General features: G+C 35.7%; 1 protein-coding gene across 1 annotated transcript in view; it reads left to right on the top strand.

Moving 5' to 3' along the window:
• LRRC72 (leucine rich repeat containing 72) overlaps nucleotides 1–19,224 on the top strand; it is a 165,461-nt gene extending 146,237 nt beyond the window's left edge. The window contains exons 7-11 of the mRNA XM_069461931.1: nucleotides 145–255; nucleotides 7,101–7,190; nucleotides 8,168–8,320; nucleotides 18,065–18,092; nucleotides 18,981–19,224. Coding sequence (XP_069318032.1) covers nucleotides 177–255; nucleotides 7,101–7,190; nucleotides 8,168–8,320; nucleotides 18,065–18,092; nucleotides 18,981–19,146 — 516 coding nt within the window. The 5' untranslated portion in view covers nucleotides 145–176 and the 3' untranslated portion in view covers nucleotides 19,147–19,224. The remainder of the gene's footprint in view (nucleotides 1–144; nucleotides 256–7,100; nucleotides 7,191–8,167; nucleotides 8,321–18,064; nucleotides 18,093–18,980) is intronic.
• Nucleotides 19,225–23,507: the final 4,283 nt, after the last annotated feature.

Here is a 23,507-nt window from a genome sequence, read left to right as displayed (position 1 = left end):
TTCCTTCTTTCTCCAGTTGTAATATATTCCTTCCTTTTGTTTAGTTAGCATGCTGTCATTAAAAATGTTTATTATTACTTGTCAATTAAAAAATAAACTGAAAAAAGTTTAAAATCTTATAAAAATGTTCTTTTTTTTTTTTAGGCCTACGTTGTCTGCCTTCATTGCATATACTCATGCTACACCACAATGAGTTAACAAACATTGATGCAACAGTGAAGGAATTAAAGGGAATGCTAAATCTGAAGACCCTAAGTAACAATTTGCACTTTTTTATGGCTGTAAATTAAAATAATAATAACACAAGACCTTTTTCAAGTTTAAAACTAGAAGAGTAATGTTTACAACTAAAATACTTAGATATTCCTTGAAAACAAGAATAGATCTTATTCTTTTTTAAGACATGCTTTCGAATAAACAACAGGTAGAAAAAAAAATTTATGAAATGATATGGCATGTCAAACGAAAATGACAAAAATAACAAAAGAGGATTTATATGTTTAAACCTGTTTTTGGTTTCATCTCAAAAGTAGGTTTTTAACACATATTATATGATTCTATTTATATGAAATGTCCCAAATAGGCACATCTGTAGAGATAGCAATGCTGAGAGGTAACTAGGTTAGTGTTTGCCTAGTGGGGAGGTGGGGTGGGGGTGGGGATTGTTGTGACAGCTAAAGAGTAAGGGGTATGGGGTTTCCTTCTGGGGTGAAAAGATGTTCTAAAATTGTGGTGATAAGTTGCACAACTCTATGAATATACCACAAATACATGAATTTTATATTTAAAATGGGTGAATTGTGTGATATATGAAGTATATTAATAAAGTTGATACCAAAAAAAAAGTTTTTAAACTTTCAATTGGGTGAGCAGCAAACTTCACTCATATATATTTAATCACACCCAGTAAGGGACTGACCACAGTATTGGAAAGAAGTGTGAGATGTGTTAGAAAAATAAATAATACACAGTCTTTCCTCTCAATAAGCTTATGATCTTGAAGGGTAAATTAACATGTACACAACCAAAATACAAAACAAGGATTCCAGGCATACCAAGGTAAAAGACCCTCAGATTAACAAGCAGGTTTTTAGACTTTGGAGACCTCTTTATATAATGTCATGAAATAGATTTTTTTTTCCTATTCATTTTCTGTCATTTCTCATAATTGCCTGAAACAGTGTATTGAATATTTAAAAACCACGTATTGATGGCAGAGGTTCTGATCAGATCAATATATAGATAGTAACTAAAGTTTCCATATATTTTCAGTGTAATCAGTTACGTCTACTACACTGAGGATCAATGATTGATGTGCTTATAGTTAGATTCTTTAAACTCAAATATTAAAATCATAAATTCACACCAAGTTCATGGCAATTCCATGCTTATTTTGGAGACGTGATAAGGCTGCCGCTGTCAGGAGTTTTTCACAGCTTTCTGTCTTCTGTGAAAGACTCAGGATTGGCCTACATATTTGAGTTACCTGGCCCTTCTATGCTGAACAAATGCTTCTTTGATTAAAAGACCAGTTATGCTAGATCCTGAAATCTTACCTATGTTTTTCTATAAAATGGGCTAATAGCTACCTCTCAGGATTGCTTCGAACATTAGGATAACTCTGCAAAACATTTTTTAAGAAAACATTTCTCACCATTAAGGTTATGTTGAAGCTGCAAAAAAAAAAATTGTTTTATTGTAAATTATGTAAATCAGACAATAAATTAAGGTGCATATAGTCTACAAATTCTAAGTAATAAATAGACTTGAGAAAATATAACTGACATTTTAAATAATAATCATTATAGTAACACGTTTGAATGTCCTTTTGAAAAAATGTTTTCTTATATTCTCATTTAAATCTTTACAGCATCCTATGACATGATTAGAATTATTCTCTCTTGAGTGGTAGATATGTAAGGCCCAGAGAGTTAACCAAACTGCTAAGGAATATTGAGACTTAAACTCATGCTTTGTGTCATTTATCATTTATTTATTCGTTCATTCAATAAATATTTATCATTTATTCAATACATGTTTATCACACATTCATTGCATGACACTTTACTAGGTAATAGGACACAAAGTTAAACAAGAAAGATCCAGTCCAGACCTTTATGGGACTTACAGTCTTATAACTTTCAGCCTAAATATTTCTTAGAGAGTTGAAAGGGCTTTATGCAAAACTATTTGGACACTTTGCTGTGTGTAAAAACTCAATAATTTAAGCTAACTTGTTGTAAAACAACATGTGGAGAGTAATAAACAAGCTTGCCCCAATAGTAGCAAACAGGGTTATGCCCTGAACAAAGGTGCCTAGTCCAGGACTGAATGGACCCTAAAATCCAGCCCATGCCCTACTTGTCAAGGTTATACTCAAGCACAGAATTGTGCAGGCCTGTCAGGGAGAGGGTGGCCTTTTCCAGTTCTTTGAAGGCCAGCCTAGTAGTTATAATGTCTATATCATTACCTGGCACAACAATTTAAGTGACCTCTACTTAAAATCATATTGACCTAATTCAAGTCATATAACTACAATTGTTGCAATTGAAAATATTGTCAGTGGGTCATTTGTTTTTTTTGAAATGGAGAAAATGCTACGTGCAATTACAAAAAAAGCATTTGCTGAAAATTCTTGGTAGCAAACATTCACAGTTTGAACCTATGCCCTATTTTGGTTAAAGATATTATGCGCAAAAAAAAAGTTTGCATTTCCTAGACAACTAATGTTCTTTGTGCAGTAATGTCTTCAGATTAAGTTTCTTTGAGCCTCATTTGCAATCACAGATTAGATTCAGCTCATTAACTAAAATGAGAAATCCAAGTACTTTCAAATGTTGTAATTTTTGTCTTTTCAAGTTGTAAAACCAAAGAAAATCTAAAGTGTTATTATTATTATTCCACTTCGATTACAAGTTCTTCAGAGAGTGAGCAAATAGCCTGGAGCATAAACCCCTAATCTATTGTCAACATTGCACCCTCCACTGGCATTTATGAGGAGAACTGCCAAGGACTGCAAGGGAGACGCATGGCTGAGAGCTTCAGGGAGGCCCAAGCCAGCTGCAGAGTGTGAGGTCCTGGGAACTGGAATTCCTGTCTTCCAGGCAGTCAGGGGCCCCACCTCTTCTCTCCAGGCGGTCTACCTTTCCACACCCTCCCTTTCCAGCTTCAGTTTCCTCTTCTCTTCCCTTCTCCAAACTTCTCAGAATCCACATGAGCCAATGCACTTTGTGGCTGATGACTTTCACTAACCTTCAGTCTTCCTTCCCCTTTTCCAGCCCTAAGGGAAAAAAACCACCAACAACAGTAGCAAGGACAAAGTACTTCATCCATTCTCCTGTTCCTAAACCTTCAGTCTCCTCATTTCTCTCAAAGGATTTATTTAGCTCCACTATTGGAAAGTATACTTAGACTCCTGCATTTCACAGTTGTGAAGACCTGCTTCCTAGCAGAGCTCCCAGGAGTCACCATTGGGAACAGGGAATTCAAGACAGGGCACCATGTTTCCACAGGTACTGCTCTTAAACGCTCTCTATCCCTGCTGTCCGCAGTGCCCCCAGTCCACTGCTGATGACAAAACGTCAGGGGTGAAGAGGGTCGCTGGGAGATAGGCCGGGACTCTGATCCCAAGGGTGTGTGCATTTGAGCCTCTTTACCTGTGATGCCCTTCCAGGTGGGACCACCCCTTCCAAACAACAATAGCCAAATAAGAAGAACCTGGGTCTTGCACTGCTGTTTTTCCTGAAGAAGGGAATGTTCTGATCCCCTCACTCTCTTCATCCCCTGTTTTATTGTAAAAGTTTGCCTCTTACAATCAGGGGTGATTTCCAAATTCAGTAAAAGCATGTGGTGTGTGGTGGCCCACCGATTTGTCATTAAAATGAGATGGTGATAATAGTGGAGATGCTGACCTTACCCAGAACCTCAGAATCTTGATGTCTGATTGTTAATGGCCGAACTTTCTTCCACAGGCTGTTCTCTAAAGGGTGTTAGCCTCTTTCTGTACTTCCCCCATCTATTAAAATGAGTATGTAGGTCCTTTATTAATCTCATCAACTTTTTTCAAAGGCAGCCTTTTTTTAAAAAACATTTAGGTTCATCTATAAATGGCCATTTTAAGTTTTGCTTTAATAGTATAAAAGAATTAACTGGAGCCAATTATTTAGATGACTGTATCCTTTTTTTTCCTCTTCTGTTTCAATAACAAGTAGCTTTACACATGTGACTCACGTAACTCGAGCTAGTGCAGTAAGGTAGTAGAGACGTTTTGATATATCATTGGGTAAATGTAAATTGCTTAGACTCAGAATCCCAAATTAAGATAAGCAAGACAGTGCTGGCGCCACTGAGGTGTACTCTATAAGTAGCCTAGAGGGAAGGTGGATTAAATAGTATTAACCTATTGAAAGTGAAAGTGTAAGCAATTTCGCTTCATAGTTTCTAAAGGAATGTGCCCATACATCATAGAAGGCTTTCAGAACACTCAGACACAGGAAACCAATTTCATATCTTAGAAATCAAATTTATGGTAATTTTAGTAGCATCAATCCAAAACTCATAAATCCGAAACGTTAAATGTTTAATAGTATAGAAGGAGAAAAAAAAGAGAGTTGAAAAAAGATTGCTTCCTTCTAAAATTTAAGGGCTATGAGACAGTGAAGAAAAATAAAGATGAAATGCCTTTCAAATTGTTTAATTCAATCCATTTTTTAAAGTTAACCGCTCAGTTTGCTGACTTGCTGTCACTCAGATTTTGCTTTAGCATGAGATGAATGGTCAGTGACAACAAGGACATAGAGTTTTTAGTATTGAAATACCTTGTTTATAAGTAATGCGATGTAACAATAATAAATCCAAGTTTGATATTTTGTTTAACTGAAGCTAGTTTTTTAATGTATATAAGGAAGTTACTTAACCAAGTAGTAGGAGAAAAAGCCAAGAAAAGAAATGAAATGAATAGGAACATTCTGAGAGGGAAAAGAGAATACGAAGGATACACCAAGAGAAAATGTCATTGAAAGGTGTTGGTGCATTTTTCATTAACATCATACGTAAAGGCAGACTCCACTTTCCACTGCTATAGTGCTCTACAGGGTTACGAGGTGTCAGATGCGATTCCCCAAGACAGTAACCACAAAGCAGACTTATGCACGAAAGCATCTGTGACTTTTTATTCCTCCTAAGTTCTCATTAAAAACAATTGTGTTTTGCTTTTATGTCCTTGAAGGGTGTCCTTTTCTTTACTTTCTCTGGTTCAAACTACAGTTCATGATCCCTATGGATCTTTTAAAATCTGTCCTTGTTATTGATTTAATATATATCTGTTCCATTCTCTATCCTAATACCTAAAATTTTAACTATTAATTACCACTTTGAATCTCTTCCCTTTGAAGAATAAATTTCAAACCATTTTTTGTCATTTAAATCTTGACTGGGGAACGGACACGCCTGGAGCTCTGACTTGGGGGGAAAAGCGGTACATGGGCAACATATGTAACCTGCAATTCTGTATCCCCCATAACAATAAGATGAAATAAAAAAAGAAAGAAAGAAAAAAAAAGAATTAAACAACATGTAAACAAAAACAAAAAAAAAATCTTGAAAAAAATTCTGTTTTATTTTTCTTCTGATTTCCCCCAATACATATTTGTTTCCTTTCTTTTAAATTTGTTTGTTGCTCCTGGCTCTACATTTTCTTTTATTCCTCTCCTCACTAATAACTTTTGTTTATTATGCACCAGGTGTCTTCCCTTGCCTGCTTTATGTCCCTTTAAAGCTCATGTTTTCCACGGGGAATAGCTATATATAACGATTTTATGAGCCAGAAAAATTTGTGTTCATGCAACAAATATCAGGATGTTTTATTACCTACAGAGAAAACATCCAGATGATTGACTTTTTCAGTTTTTATATAAATAGTCTGTTTTTCAAGCATGTTCCCACCCCAAACTTTCTGTTACAAACTGTTCATTATAAATATTCATCGGTTTTTTCTGGGTTTCTAATGTTTAATATTTTCATGCCTTTATCAAACCTCGTTGTAATTTATGAATAGTCTATAGCAGTACTCTTAAATTTAACGTGTACATTAAGTGAGCCTCATTTTGTTGAGTGAACTGTTAGTGCAATAGCTCTTTCTGCTACTGCCATCTAGTGGTTCTCCTCACTATATGTATTTTTCAGAAATTTTCTATAAATTGCATGTAGGCAGAATCCAAATAGCTAAAAATACCCACATGAAAATCATAAAAGTTTTATTTCACATTGTATTGAGATAATCCTGTTTGTTATTATCTAAGATAACAGGGAAAATATTTTGCTTTTTCCTTGAAAATACAACCATCACTTCTAGTTGAAGATTTTTAAAAATCATACCTACATGCTGATTCCTAAGGGATGTGATGTCAGAAATGCCAGGAGCTCTTCTGCATCTGCATGCCTCCCTCTTCCAGCCACTGTTTTAGAGAGTACGGTTCATAATGTATTCTAGCCCCTGCGCATCGGGATCTCAGAGCCACGTGTGCCTGGCCAGCCGCATCTGCTGGCTCTGCTCCTGCCGAGATCTGAAGCTGCTACTTTTACATATTCTGAGCTATGAGCAGTGGTGTGATGTGGAAGAAGAAAATTCTATTAGAACAGGTTGCTGCATTTTTGCCCAACTCCACAGAGGCACCCTTGTGACCTTTGACGCTAGAAGAGCACCAAGTGATGCTTTAATAAAAAGTAGCAGCAAGAACTCCATGGAGCTTATATTTTCCTTGGAGCTGAGTTCTTCCTTTACTAATTTACTTATAGACATGTTCAGATTTTCCCATTTTGTGGCATATTTGGGTCAACAATATGACCCTTGCATCTAGCACAGTTCCTAGTAAATAGTAAGCACTCGGTAAATATTTGTTGAATGAATGAATTGAACAGATGGGAAAACTAAGTGTTGCTCTGAATATATAAAAGTTTAATGAGTCTATTAGCTTGATATGAAGCAGAGCTTTACAAGTTCTTATGTTTTATATGAACCCTGTAATTTGTCATATTTTATGAAGAGATAAATAAGACTAATTTTGAAATATGACATCTTATTTTGGATTCTTCCTTTGTAGCTCTATACCAAAACCCTTTGTGTCAGTATAACCTGTACCGTTTATATGTAATCTACCACCTTCCAGGAGTGGAGCTGCTTGACCGAAATCGTAAGGACACCTCTTTCTTGCAAAGAAATATTTGAGAAGCAGTCTTATAGCTCAGTGGTTTAAAAATGAAGACCCCCTTTGAAAATTTGTTTTTGTAAAGAATATCTTTGAATAATTGTCTTTGTAAATGAAAGTTTTTCAATTATTTATTTTTGAAATTCTTGCTGTCTGAAAGTTAGGGATTTATGTCTCTTTACCACTTTATTGGAAAGATATTTCAAGTAAGCGTGAGGAAAGCATGTCTTCTGGTCCTGGTTTTGACTTTAACATGTTGGATGCCACGTTTTTTACCGCTTGACACCTTAGTTTCTTATCTCAAACATAAGGGAATTGGACAACATCTCTTAAGGCTTATTTAAGTTCTAAAAGTCATATTCTTTGAAATTCTGTAACTACATGTATCAAAATTGGTATAATCAATGATAACTTCTTTATGACTATATCTTCGGACACCGTAGATAAACTAGCATGTCTGATGTATGTAACCCCCCCACACACAATTAACCTCATCACATTTTACATTTTTTGAGATCTCTTTTACCCCAAAGTGCTATATTATCTCTCTATCCACTGATCTTTCTATCTCTACAGGTTTGAACATTCTTAGTAATTAATTACTGAGTAACTTTTTTCTATGAGGATATCAGAATGTTACGGTTATATTTCTCCTTTCCGATAGCCTTGATGAGATGGCTGCATCATGCTGCAACTTCAGTCATCCCCAGTGTTAGAAAGTGTCTGGGGTGCATTAGGCTCCAGGACTGAGCTCTGCCTTGTGACATGTGGGGCAGATATTGAGCTCTTGTGAGATTATGGAAATAACTGTGATAGCCCTGTTATCAATCAATTTTGACAGGATGTTCACATATAACATAGTTTAGATAAATATATTTTTGAAAGTGTTCAGTTCTATTTCGAATCACTCTGCATGTCTCTTTATAATGCTATGCGGTAATATTACTTTTTATATTTCTCAGAAGTTACAGAAAAAGAAAGAAGATCAATGATTACCATTTTTAACCATAAAAAGGCTCATATCGTTCAATCAATAGCATTCAGAGGAAAAGTAGATGCCTCATGGAATCCTAGATCACCATTTAAGCAAAAACCAGCCCAGAAAGTACCTTCAGGTATTTTGGGGGAAAAAAATGAAATTAAAAGTCCTCAAACTTCTGGGTAATTTGGTTATAATACTGATAACTAAAATTTACAATGAATTAAGTACCTATATAGTGAAATAATTTTTAATTATTTTCTAATATTACATTTTCTAATTTTATAATTCTATTAGTCTAAAATGAATATGCAATTTTCATCTTCATTCATGTGTATTAAGTTAAATGAGGTAATATGATAATAATGAGATAGTACATTGATGCCCTTACCCTAGTAACTAGCACAGTATAAAGGGCTCAGTAAACAAGCTATAGTTATTTTTATTACTGCTAACACAGACAGTGTTACCAATTAAGGCTAGAAGTTTTTGATAATATAGGAAAAATATTAAGACGAAATACAGATCATCTGCAATTGTGCCACCCAGAAATAAGCACTGTTAATATTTTGATTATACTCATATGGTCATTACATGCAAGTATAACTTGAATATTTTCAGTGATGTTTCATTAGTAGGAGTTTAATTTCTTATATGTAACAGAAATGCAAACAAATAGGGATTTATTTTTCTCACATAGCAAAGAGTACAAAGATAGGGTATTTAATGTTATCACAAAGTTCCATGATGTCATCAGTGTTCTAGAATACATCTATCTTTTATTGTGCTATTCTGAGTATGCTTTATGGTTACAAGGTAGCTGCTATGCCACCAAGCATCACATCTCCATTCCAGGAAGGAAGAAAGGGTGAATGAAGAAAGGTGCAAAGACAAAATCCTTTTCTTCAATGACACTTTGCCAAAGGAACCATATACATTTAAAAAGAACCAAATGAATTCCTAGAAATTAAGAAGAAAAAATTAAATTGAAAAATAATTTGATAGACAGATCATTGAGCCAAAAGATCAACAAAAAAATACTGGACTTAAATGGGACTGTAGAACAAGTGGACTGCAAGAAATCAAACAAATCAACAAGAAAAAAACCAATAACCCCATTAAAAAGTGGGCAAAAGACCTGAACAGAGTTTTTTCAAAGGAAGATATACAAATGGTCAACAGACATATGGAAAAAATGCTCAACATCGTTACAAAGATATAGAATCAACCTAAGTGCCTATCAATTCATAAATGAGTAAAGAAAATGTGGTGTATACACACACACACACACACACACACACACACATACCAGGGAGTACCACTCAGCCATACAAAGGAATGAATAATGCCATTTGCAGCAAGTTGGATGGAATTGGAGAACATTATGCTAAGTAAAGTATCTCAGGAATGAAAAAACAAATACCACATATTCTCACTAATAAGTGGGACCTAAACGATGGGTACACACAGTCATAAAGTGGTGTAAAGGACATTGGAAACTAAGAAGGAGAAAAGTGTGAGGGATAAAAACTTACCTATAGGGTACAATGTACACTATTTTGATAATGGGCATACTAAAAGCTCTGACTTCAGTATTATACAATTCATCCATGCAACAACACTTTTACCCCCTAATATTTTGAAACAAAAATTATTTTTCAAAAAAAGAAAAATAGTTTGGAAGAAATTACCCAGAATGCAACATAGAGAAAGAAAGATAGAAGGTATTAATTAGATGTTGAGACAAGGAAAGACAAGAAAGAGAAGGCCCAATAAAAGCTTAGTAATAATTCCTGATGGAAAAAATTGTAGAGGTAAATTGAGCAGAAGGTAATGTGTGAAGTGATAATGACTAGAAATTTTCCAAACTGGATAAATTATATGAATCCTTTGATTCACCAGACAAAATGAAGCCAAAGACACATAAGTGAAAAAAAAAAAAAGCAAAGGCAAAACGATCTTCAAGCAGTCAGAGAAAATGCAGTTCACCTACAAAGAATGACATATAGATTCACAGCAAACTCCCCACCTGCAATCATGGAAGCCAGAAGACATTAATCTGATGCTTTTAAAATACTAAGGAAAAGTAATGGTCAACTGAGAATTTTATAATCAACTAAATTATTGTTCAAGAGTAAGCAAGAAGAGAAGAAAAACAAAAAGAAGAATAAGGGCAAAATTAAGACTTTTTGCCTAACTTTTTATTGAAATTTTTATGAAAATTTTCTAACAGAGAAAGTTTTTGCCTAACTTTTTATTGAAATTTTTATGAAAATTTTCTAACAGAGAAAGTTAAAGAATATTAAAATAAACACCTGTATATGCCCATGTATATTCCACAATTACTAATATCCTGCCATATTCAGCAGCCTCTGTGTAGGAGGCTTTGCGTCTTTATTCAGGAAGGACACGCCTCCTCAGAAGCTCCTACTTACCCATGGGTCATCCCCAACTACAGTGCACATTGGAAAACATCAATAACTTTCTGGACCATTTAAATGATTCCATAGCAGAACATCATGACACTTCACTACTATCAACCTAAATAAAGACATTAAAAAATATATCTCTTAATATAATAAATTGATTTGGGAGTAAGCAAAAATAATTATAATATAGGATGCACAGTTATGCCAAGACTTAAGTGCATCCAAGGAGAAGGAAGTAAAGGGAAACCTTTATTTGGCAGAAAGGAGATGTTCACATAAACTGTCGTGAAAAGCAGGAGATACGTGAAGGACGTGAAGGAGTTTCCTGTGGAGTTATTTTAGAACGTCCTTGAGACAGTTCTTAGCCACGCAAGCATGAGCTCTCCTCCTTCGTGCCTTCCCAGCTCCAATTTGTTCGAATGTGACAAGAATGATTTCCTCCTGGTATCTGTAACTTTCAAGCTCCTAAATAATTTAGCCTGCAAGTTTAAAAATAAGGACATTCCCCTGTGTAACCCCAATGCCATTATCACACTTAAGTAAAAATAACTAATTTATTTATGTTATTTAATATATAATCCCTATCTACAATTTCCCAATTCTTCCAAGAAGGTTTCTACAGCAGCTTTTTCGAACTAGAATTCAGTCAAGGTTCACAATTGCATTTGGTTGTTATATCTCTTTAGTGTCTTTTAATTTAGAATAGATTCTCAATTTTTTTCCCATGACTTTTTGAAGGGCCCAGGCTAGTTATATTGTAGAATGCCTCAATTTTTATGATTGTTTCCTCAAGGTGTTCTTTGGTTTGTTCCCTTATCCCTTGCATTTCTCATTGAACGGAAATAATGTCTGTAGGACATGTTGTGGGTGTAGAAGAATATAGCATAGAGCAGTGGCTCTCAGAGTGTGGTCCCCAAACGAACAACATCATTTAAGATCTTGTTACAAATGCAAATTCTTGCCCCAATCAGATTTACTGAATTGGAAACTCAAGGGTGGAACCTAGAAGCTGTAGTGTAATAAGTCTTTCAGGTGACTTTGATGCGCACTCGTTAGAGAACAACCAGGGTAAAGGTAAGAGTACCGGCTTGGAATTAGATTCTCCTGCCTTGAATATTAGCTCTGCTAATAATTAAAAGTTTTATTTTGGACATTAATTCGCTTTAGCTTTCTGATTGTTAAAACAAGTATGATATCCTCTCCTCTGTTGTGATGCTTAATACGGAAAACATTGAGGCACTTGATCTGACACACACCAGATATATAATAAGTTGAACTATTAGGCAGTTGCTTCCCTGGTCTTTTACTGCATGTGAGAGGCGATGGCCCATGTGGAATGTTATCAGATGAGTGGGAGTGAGCCGTACTGTGGTAGAAAAGGAATCTCTAGGTAGAAAATCTCCCCTCTTAAAAACAGCTGTGCACACAATAATAAGCAAAGCAAGGCCACCACCCCCATCTGTTTTTCAGTGCTATAATTATTACAGGTGTGGAGGGATAGCTGATCGCTACCTGTAGAGCTTTACATTTTTTTGTTTAACCAGATTGCTGAAAGAACTATAATCCCTTCTGTTCCCTTTACTGCTTTTCATATTAAACTTCCAAAAACAAAATCAGAGGAAGAAGAAATAGGGAGAGTATTTTGTTGCATTTGAATTTTTTTTCTTCTAAATGCATATTCTGAATTCAGATATGTTGACTATAGCCTCTAAAAATTGGCAGCATGACTTTTTATCAATCTACTCATTTCCACAAAAGGCTGCTGTATAATAGCAACTAGAAAGTATTTTTAGCACATACCATGGCTTATTTCAGCTTATCTTAATCAGGCAAACATTTATATTGAAACTAATAAAACCCACTATGTGAGTTTTTCAAGCTTATTTTTTTTATTTTTTATTTTTTTTAGGATATAGCTTTATTTTTAAGAAAATCTCTGTTGTGTAGGAAGTAAATGATTATGGAAGTAAGAGACTATACAAGGAAAATCTTTTTTTTTTTTTTTTTTTTGTCCTAAGCATTTAATCAAATACAGCACATTTTTCTTTTTTCTTTTTTTTTTTTTTTCAGGGGAAACATATTTAATACACAAAATGTGATTTAATACAGAGGACAACAATTTTTTTAAAAGAAATATATCCCCTTGAACTTAAAAAATTTGCCAGATGAATTAATAAAAACTTTTTTTTTTATTATATATCCCTCCCTTCCCCACGCCCCCTTCCCGAGTCAGCACCTTCAAGTGTTACCACTCCCCAAACGGTGCGCAATGCACTCATTGTGTAGGCATACCCCCATCCCCTCCCCCACCCCCCACTTCAGTCTGATATCCAATTGGTGTCGTTCCCAGATTTGTATTTAGGTGATGATCAGGGAAACCAATTTTCTGGTGAGTACATGTGATGCTTGTTTTTCCATTCTTGGGATACTTCACTTAATATAATGGGTTCCAACTCTCTCCAGGAGAACCATAGAGATGTTGTATCTTCATCATTCCTTATAGCTGAGTAATATTCCATGGTATACATATACCACAGCTTACTAATCCAATCATGTATTGATGGGCATTTGGATTGTTTCCACATCTTTGCTATTGTGAATTGTGCTGCTATAAACATTCGGGTACATGTGTCTTTGTTAAAGAATGACCTTTTTTCCTTTGGGTATATGCCCAGTAATGGGATTGCTGGGTCAAATGGCAGGTCTACTTGAATCTGTTTAAGATACCTCCATAATGCTTTCCACAGGGGTTGCACTAGTTTTCAGTCCCACCAGCAGTGTATTAGTGTTCCTGTCTCTCCATACCCACGCCAACATGTGTTGTTTTGGGTTTTTTTGATAAAGGCCATTCTCATTGGAGTTAAGTGATATCTCATTGTGGTTTTGATTTGCATTTATCTGATGATTAGGGATGTTGAGCATTTTTTCATATGTTTGTTAGCCATTCTTATGTCTTCTTTCGAGAAGTTTCTATTCATGTCATTTGCCCACTTTTTGATAGGGTTGTTTGATTTTTTCTTGCTGATTTTCCTGAGTTCTAAATAGATTCTTGTTATCAGTCCTTTATCTGATGTGTAGTATGCAAAAATTTTTTCCCATTCTGTAGGTGGTCTGTTTATTCTCTTGACTGTTTCTTTGGCTGTGCAGAAGCTTTTTAATTTAATCATGTCCCATTCATTTATTTTTGTTGCTGCTGTGATTGCCTTGGGGGTCTTCTTCATAAATTCTTTGGCTAGGCCAATGTCTGTAAGAGTCTTTCCTACATTTTCTTCTAGAATTCTGATTGTATCACGCCTAAGGTTTAAGTCTGTTATCCACCGTGATTTGATTTTTGTGAGAGGTGAAAGCTGTGGGTCCTGTTTCAGTCTTCTACAAGTGGCTAACCAATTCTCCCAGCACCATTTATTGAATAGGGATTCTTGTCCCCAGAGTATAGTCTCTCCCGCTTTGTCAAAAATTAGGTGACTATATGAGGATGGTTCTATATTTGGATTTTCTGTTGTGTTCCACTGGTCTGTGTCCCTGCACTTGTGCCAATACCAGGCTGTTTTAAGAACCACGGCCTTGTAGTATTGTTTGAGGTCTGGCAAATTAATACCTCCCATTTTGTTTTTGTTGCTTAAAATTGCTTTTGCTATACGGGGTCTTCTTTGATTCCATACAAAGTGTATAATTATTTTCTCTATGTCTGTAAAGAATGATGTTGGTAATTTAATAGGGATTGCATTGAATCTGTAGATCACTTTGGGTAGTATAGACATTTTAACAATGTTGATTCTTCCGATCCACGAGCATGGTATATTTTTCCATCTATTTGCAAGTTCTGCTATTTCTTTTCTCAGTGTTTCATAGTTTTCCTTATAGAGGTCCTTTACCTCTTTAGTTAGATATATACCTAGATATTTTATTTTCTTTGTTGCTATTTTGAAGGGTACTGAGTCTTTAATTTGGTTTTCCGATTGACTGTTATTGGTATATATAAATGCCTCTGATTTGTGTATATTAATTTTGTAGCCTGAGACTTTGCTATATTCGTTAATCAATTCCAGGAGTCTCATGGTTGAATCCTGGGGGTTTTCCAGATATAACATCATATCATCAGCAAAAAGTGAGAGTTTGATCTCTTCCTTCCCTGTTTGGACTCCCTTGATTCTGCTCTCTTGCCTGATAGCTCTTGCAAGGACTTCCAATACTATGTTGAAAAGTAATGGAGACAATGGGCAGCCCTGTCTGGTTCCAGTTCTAAGTGGGAGTGCTTTCAGTTTTTCCCCATTCAGTATGATGTTGGCTGTGGGTTTGTCATATATGGCTTGTATCATTTTTAGGTAGGTTCCATCAATGCCTATTTTGTTAAGCGTTTTTATCATAAAAGGGTGTTGAATTTTGTCAAATGCTTTTTCTGCATCTAATGAGAGTATCATATGGTTTTTGTTTTTGCTTCTATTTATGTGGTGAATTACATTTATAGATTTACGTATGTTGAACCACCCCTGCATCTCGGGGATGAAGCCCACTTGGTCGTGGTGGATTACTTTTTTGATAAGTACTTGGATTCGATTTGCTAGTATTTTATTGAAAATTTTTGCATCTATATTCATGAGGGAAATTGGTCTGTAGTTCTCTATTTTTGTTGCGTCCTTTCCAGGTTTTGGTATCAATGTTATATTGGCTTGGTAGAACGTGTTGGGGAGAATTCCATCCTTCTCAATATTGGAGAATAGTTTATGTAGGATGGGCACCAGTTCTTTGTATGTATGGTAAAATTCAGGTGTGAACCCAACTGGACCAGGGCTTTTCTTTTTGGGAAGGTTTTTTATTGCTGTTTCAATTTCAGTTCTTGATATTGGTCTGTTCAGGTATTCTATTTCTTCCTGGTTGAGCCTGGGAAGACTATGTGTTTCTAAAAATTTGTCCATTTCCTCCACGTTCTCCAGTTTGTGTGCATAAAGATTTTTGTAGAATTCATAGATGATATCTTGTATCTCTGTAGCATCGGTTGTGATTTCTCCTTTCATGTTCCTAATGGAGGTTATTAGAGATTTTAGTTTTGTGTTCTTGGTTAGTCTAGCCAGGGGTGTGTCTTTCAAGCTTATTTTTAAAGTTTTGTAGCTTCTATATTTGTTTTGTTGTAAATCTTATTGTGACATCCACATTTAGGGTTTGAATTCTTTTACTGGAAAGAAAACATACTTGAAAATATTTATGAAGCAACTGTAACATCACATTTTGATTTTATTATTCTTAATCTTAAATTGAGAAAGAAACCAATTATATTTCAAATAGCTTTAGAAGGAAGGTCAATTTTAAGCTTTCTTCAAATCCCAGCTATCAATCCTTATCAAATAGGTATAGTTAGAAATCCTGTGCCTATTTCCATTAATGTATTTGGGTCTTATTGCATGATAACGAATATTCTCAGAATTAAAACATTGTGGGTTTTTACATGGCTTTACGGAAACTGAGACGTTTGCAGATTTCCCACCAGCTACCTAAATGTGGAAAGACATTAAAAGATATTTAAAATCAAATACCGGGCCGGGCGCGGTGGCTCATGCCTGTAATCCTAGCACTTTGTGAGGCTGAGGCAGGTGGATCGTTTGAGCTCAGGAGTTCAAGACCAGCCTGAGCAAGAGCGAGACCCCGTCTCTACTAAAAATAGAAAGAAATTATATGGACAGCTAAAAATATATATAGAAAAATTAGCCGGGCATGGTGGCGCATGCCTGTAGTATCAGCTACTCAGGAGGCTGAGGCAGTAGGATTACTTGAGCCCAGGAGTTTGAGATTGCTGTGAGCTAGGCTGACGCCACGGCACTCTAACCTGGGCAACAGAGTGAGACTCTGTCTCAAAATAAAATACCAACAAAATTTAAAAATGTCTACTAGTTGTCCAAAAGTGAAACTGCTGGATTTCCCTCATGCTTGCTCAAGACAGAGCTCCAGGTGCTAAGCCCAGGCTGGGGTGTTGTGTCACAGAGCCTGGTCCTGGCAGCTGAGGCATGTGCTACTCAGGAAGGGAGAAGGGTAAAACCAAAAAGAAAACCAGGCAGACTGTTTGACAAATGGCGTTTCACAGGAGTACATCAATACAGACACAAGACAGGACAGAATCTAGAGAAAACCAATAATTGAAAGTTACAAGCTGGGAGATCAATGGCTCAGGAAGTCAAATCTTGAAGAAATTTCTAACTCTGGGTAGCTATGACACCAGACACACCCAGGAGAGTAACCGTCAAGTGCTATTCATGCACGAAGGCTCAGATAGGTACTAGAGGTCACTGTGAGGTCTGGAGATTGGTGAACATAGGGATGAGCAACTGAGGGGGTTGTGCAGCATCAGAAGAATTTGCAAAGGCAAAAAGCGGCAGTCAACACAGTTGCCATGTTGCACAACTCCAGGGGGCACCATTTACACAGAAAATGTTGACTGAAGTGTTCTCACCACACACGCACACACACACACACACACACACACAGAGAGAGAGAGAGACACGAAAAAGAAAATGGTAACTATGTGAGGTAATAGATACATTAATTAGATTGTGGTGATTATTTCCCAATGTATTATAAACATATCAAAACAGCAAGTCGTACACCTTAAATAGATACAATTTTTATTTGTCAATTGAACCTCAATAAACCTAGAGGAAAAATGTAGAAAAAGAAAGAGTCTGATGATCAGAAAGGAAGGCCTGGAGACTTTAGTCAGCCACTTGTGAAGGGAACAGTGCCATGAATTCTCCTAAAGCGGAAAGGCCGTGTGCTCTCTACCGCTTGAGAGTTGGCAAGAGCCATATTGTGGACTTTACTGGCCCAACAGGTGTGGGAAAATTCCATCTCTAGCCTGGCATAGGCCTTCTGGAGAGAAATAAACAAAGCAATGACAGTCTTTGGAAGACACCATAAGAAATCCAGGCTTTGAGAACTAGTCTTTGAGCTCCAAAGCTAGGAAAGATAAAGATTCTTGTGATCTAGGATTTGTTTATTCTGTTTCTTTGAAGTTAATGCCAAGAATCCAAATGGTTGAAGTACCCCTAAATATTTCTCTTCATTTAGTTGACCATTAGTCCATTTATAGAAGCATGTGCCTATCAGAAGAAAAAGGATCAGTTTCTGCATATGAGCCTCAATACCTTAATTATAAAAATTCCCACTTGGATTCCACTGATAAATTATAAATTGACTAAGTATTCTGTTCTCAGAGTTTTGTGATTTGTATTGTATTAAAGAATTTGCCTCAAAAACTAACGCAAAAACCACCATATGTAAGAGAAAATTTCAGTTTTGGGTTAGGTAAAAAGGCATTTTTGATAGATTAAACTATTTATGTTAAAGGATGGCTTGAAAATAGAAAGCTATGCCTTAGACTTTTTGTTTATAACATTGTTCCATTGTTTTTAAATGATGAATAAGCATCTGAAAGATACTAATTTTAAAATGTATTTTTTTAGATTTTGCATTTGCGAATAATGTAGACAAGTAAGTGATTTTCATCTTTTATTATTAGATTTCATAATTGTGTTGTCCCCCTAAGGTATGCCCATTTCCTAAAATAGATTTTAATGAAATAAAAAATTACTAACTCTTTACTAGATGGGAAAAATTACTATGTCTTTCTGTGATAAACAAATTCAAGCTATGTATTCATATTTGACATATTTAAGTTTTTAATATTATTATTGAAACCCAAAATAAATGAAAAGGCAATTTGCTGCTTAAAAAATATAAAGCTTAATTATTAACTATTCCAAATGAGAGGCTTTTCCTTCCTTGTTTACTTTTCCTCTAAATATGTTCAGTGACAGCAATTATGCAGATTAACATTTTATATTCACTGGAATTTGCATTTTCTAAAGCAAATACTTCATTAATACTACTGCAGACATTTCAAATTCATGAATATTGATGAATTGAAAATCATCATTCTTTTTTATTTTTGCACTGAAGACGTTTTTCTTTGGATGCAGTGTTGAATATTATCCCCACATACATTTACAAAATATAGCAAAACATAGCGAAATAACTTTGCACTGAAAGTATTTAAGATAATAATATGCATATATCTATAAATACGTCAGTCATCTCATTTAACATGGTTTTAACACATGACTGCATGGGTGTGTGAGACCTACACTGTAATAGCTGTTCCTCAAATATGTTCAGATACTTTATTTTTAAAATAAACAATATATACAATAAAAATAGTATCACTTAGCCTCAAAGTCAATTGTCAATAGAACCCACAAACTATTTGTTAGTGGTACTATATGACAAATAACACAGAAACACATGGCACACATTCACATTTAAATAAAAATTTCATTTGGCCATATTGGTTTTTTTTTGACATAATTTCTATTTTTGCAGAACTGTGTTTGCTAATCCAGAAGATGCTGTTTTTGTAAGGTCCATGAAGAGATCAGTGATGACTATTACCTCTCTGAACTGGGATACAGTTCCAACACGAGAGGAAAAGTACCTCGAAGAGAAAGGCACCGAACCTGCTCAAATGCTCAGACTGACACTGAGATGACCCTTGGTATTTCTAGAAATCCTGATGGTTTTCAGTTGCATATTAAAATTCCCTGTGGCTTAGCATATTATATATTTATCATGATCTTGTTAGAAACATTTAAATGGAAACAGAAACACCAATAATGGAAAATAATTTGTATATTTTAGGCTCTTTAATGTAATGTTGTTGTTGAAGTAAAATATATAAATAGAAATGTACACAAATCATGAGTGTTCAGCTCAAAAAATTTTCGAAAAATGAACATGTTCACATAATCAGCATCCTAGATCAAGAAATAGAACATTACCAGGACCTAAAAGCCTCTTCGTTCCTGTTACCAGTCACTGCCCACCCTTCCAAAGTAATCACTGTCCTGATTTCTAGACCATAAATTAATTGTGTCTGATTTTGAAAGGCATGTAAATGAATTCATAGAAGATGGATATTTTGTGTCTAGCTTCTTTCACTCGATGTCGTAAGGTTCGTCCATGTTGTCACTAGTAACAATAATTCTGTCATTCTCACTGCTGTATAGTATTCCATTGTATGACTATAACCCAATTTATTTATCCAATGTACTGTTTTTTATTCTCATCTGTGGAGACATTTGCCAGTTCTGGGTGTGAGCTAATGATCTCGGTTTGGCCTAGTCAGAAACCCGCTTCCAGGGAAAGGAGAAACACAAAAAACTTTTATTAATAACATTTCATATTTAATGACCTAATAGCAGTTGCCTGGTGCTGAATGACAAAATTGGACATTTAAGGTAACTCAAACTCATTACTGATTTTTTCCAATTAAGGAGACAGATTAAAACTTATAAAAGGCAGAGTAACATTTCACCCTATCTGATGGTGCTTGGGAAGCACAGACAATTCGCATAGTGTTCCGGAATCAAAATAGGCAAGATGTGAAAGCCTAGAAGAAATAGTGAATTAACACCAAGCACCTACAGTCTTCATTTGCCTGTGGGCACTTATGATTCTGTGTACAACCAGAGTCTAAAAATTCAAGTATGGTTCCTGGCAGAAGATCGCAGCTAGAGTAAAGAAAAAGCAAAAGGTTTGGGCATCCATGTGGGTGAGTGGCTGACATCGAGGCAAAAGTGGTTGTATGTGGTTTCCAAGATCAGGTGACAGAAGGAATCGAGACATACTCTTGCTCAGATTTGAGCCACAATCCTGAAAGACACAATTCTGAAAGTGTAACTCTGGAAAAAATAATTTTAAAAACTCTTTAAAAAATGTTTATTTACATTTTTAAAGGAGATTTATTTGAGAAACATAAAAATATGATAGAACACTTCATAGTCCACTTTACACACAAAAAAGGTAAAAATAATATACATATTTCTGCAGGTACACACACTCAGGTATACTAATGATAGTCATATGGGTGTAACAGTCATGAGCAAACAAACCATACAGAAATAGATCAAAAAGCAAAATGTACGAATGCCTATCACTATGGTTGGTAATTGTGTGCACCCAGTTTTATAACTGTGGTCACTTGAAATACTGTGATGGACAACCTAAGTCTTTTGATGAAATTGATTAAAAACCATAATGGGTCACCACTGCATATGCAGTTGCCCAAAGAGCCAAGATCTTGAGGAATTTTATCTTTCACAAATACAGATGTATACAAAGGATATCTCCTCATTTATTGAGGAAGTTTCAACGTTTTTACATACACACACATTTACACACAATGTTGTGATAATGCACTTTCATGAAGCCAAATTTTCAAAAAATACATAAAACAAATTAGAACTCTAAAAGTCTTTACATAATGTATACCTCCAGTTTTAAAAACATACAGCAAATTGTAAAAAGTAATGCTGTAAATTTAAAATAATGAAAAAAAAAACAAAAAAGCAAAAGAATAAAAAGAAAATCTGAATATGAAAAAGTATATTAAGGCCGGGCGTGGTGGCTCACGCCTGTAATCCTAGTACTCTGGGAGGCCGAGGCGGGCGGATCGTTTGAGCTCAGGAGTTCGAGACCAGACTGAGCAAGAGCAAGACCCCGTCTCTACTAAAAATACAAAGAAATCAGCTGGACAACTAAAAATCTATATGGAAAAAATTAGCCGAGCATGGTGGCGCATGCCTGTAGTCCCAGCTACTCGGGAGGCTGAGGCAGAAGGATTGCTTGAGCCCAGGAGTTTGAGGTTGCTGTGAGCTAGGCTGACACCATGGCACTCTAGCCTGGGCAACAGAGTGAGACTCTGTCTCAAAAAAAAAAAAAAAAAGAAAAAGTAAAAGTATATTAGAGGCATAGATTATGGGCAATTGCACAGAGGTAGTCTCTAAGAGCTGGCCAACTTTTAAAGTCATTAATTATATTTTGAAGTATTGTTTCTTGATAAATAACTGCTTTTTTTTCCACAAGACATGGCTCTCTTTGGAGAATACATTCACATTTATTTTCTAGGTGACGCTGCTCTTTTAAAATTTCTTTTATGATTCACTATACACCAACATTAGCATTCTCTATTAAATTTTCCCATCTTCGGTGACATGCTGCTATGTTGTTTCGAACACTCAGAAATTCATTCCTTGTGCACTCATAGACCACAAATTTGGTAGAAGCAATACTGGTGATGGAACAGCAAGTGTTTTGCATAGGTGTTTTCTTATCCTATTGTGCATATATTTTCAAACCAGTCAGGAACTTTGCTGGCTTCTCCAGGCCAATAAAAGCTACTGGAATTTCATAGCTAGATGGAATGCCAATTCTTTTAAACTGACGTTTTTGTCATTGCTGTATTGCATGGCCAATCCACTCATCCAATTTTTTTTTTTTTTTTTTTTTTACCAAAAGCATTGGGGTGGTCAATGGAAAATTCCAAGTTTATTGGTGATACCTTAAAATTCACCTTCAGAAGCCATGATTGCACCTAATTCCAAGTCTGTCATTATGGTTTGGAGATTCAGTTGAAATCCATTTTCTTCTGCAAAGTCCACCAAATTTTCAAATAAGCATTTATAAAGTGCTTCACTTTTTCAAATCTTTAATACATAAATGAGCAGATAAGTTCTAGAATTTTTGGATCCAACAGGGGCATGACTTGTATATAGTTGACAAAAAACAGTGGGGACGATTTTGAAAGTGCCATCCAATAGCCAAAGTGAAGCATGTGCTAGTTTTTTTATACCAGATTTTGTGGTATACATACAAAGTCTATCTTCTTCAATAGTCAACTCTCTAACCAAAAACAGTTCACTATTTAATGTGTTTTGTAAACACAGGAGGAACCTCTAAGTCAGCAAGTGTCTTTGGTTCAGACTGTTGCTAAGCTTGGTGAATTCTTTTTATTTCTTGATGAAGAGCGATTTTTTGAAGGCAACCTGATGGTATGCATGCGTATAGGGGCAGAGGTAGTATAATTGAATAATTTGGCAGGGAGATTTCTTGTATTTTCTGCCTGCATTTTCACTTCTATGATCTTTGAAATACTGAACCACTGAGGGGAAGATCTTTCCCATCTGGTCCTCTCAGACTCACACACTAATCTCCTCTGGAAACTCCCTCACAGACACACCTAAAATAATACTTTACCAGGTTTCCAGGTATTCCTTAATCCAATTAAATTGACACCTAAAATTAAGTCCACAAGTCCATCCCTTGTCAACTTGGCATCTGCACACATCTTCTTAAACCATGTTTAATTTCCAAATAAAGAAAATAATAAGGTTAGTTCCATCTAACATGATACAACTGACAGGATCTAAGTATCCTGTGTACAACCAAAAATGCACTAATTGTGATTTTCAGGATTTTAGATGTCAGGGATTTTAGACTTTAGGGATTTTGATCTTTTGGGATGTCAACATTTGGGATTGTCTTTTAGGATTATTTTTGGCACCACTTTTGTTCCCTCTCCCAGATCACTTATTTTGGGGGAATCCAGCTGCCATGTCATAATGACACTCAAGCAGTCCTCTGGAGAGGTCTGTATTTTGAGGAACTGAGGCCTCTTCCCAAAAGCCAGTGAGGGACAAGGCCTTCTGCTAACAGCCATGCAAGCAGATACTCCAGACCCAGTTAAACCTTCAGATGACCACAGCCCTGGCTGAATGCTTCCCTCAAGCCAGTGAGACCCCCAAACCAGAACCACCCAGTTAAGCTGCTTCTGGATTTCTGGCCTATGGAAACTGTATGAGATAATGCTTCCTAATGTTTCAAGCTGACAAATTTATTGTAATGATCAGAGTATAGAGAAGTGCTATATATAGAGAGAGAAAGAGATCAGACTACAGAGAAGTGCTACATGTAGAGAGAGAAAGAGAGAGAATGTATATAATATGTATATTTAGCCACAAAATGAACCCAGGTGTAACCACTGCCCGGAGAAGATCCAGCACATTGCCAGCA

The sequence above is a fragment of the Eulemur rufifrons genome, chromosome 29, assembly GCF_041146395.1.
Source record: "Eulemur rufifrons isolate Redbay chromosome 29, OSU_ERuf_1, whole genome shotgun sequence".
In the NCBI taxonomy this organism is placed as follows: domain Eukaryota; kingdom Metazoa; phylum Chordata; class Mammalia; order Primates; family Lemuridae; genus Eulemur; species Eulemur rufifrons.
Note: the sequence above shows the minus strand (reverse complement) of the source record. Positions and strands in the feature narration are given on the sequence as shown.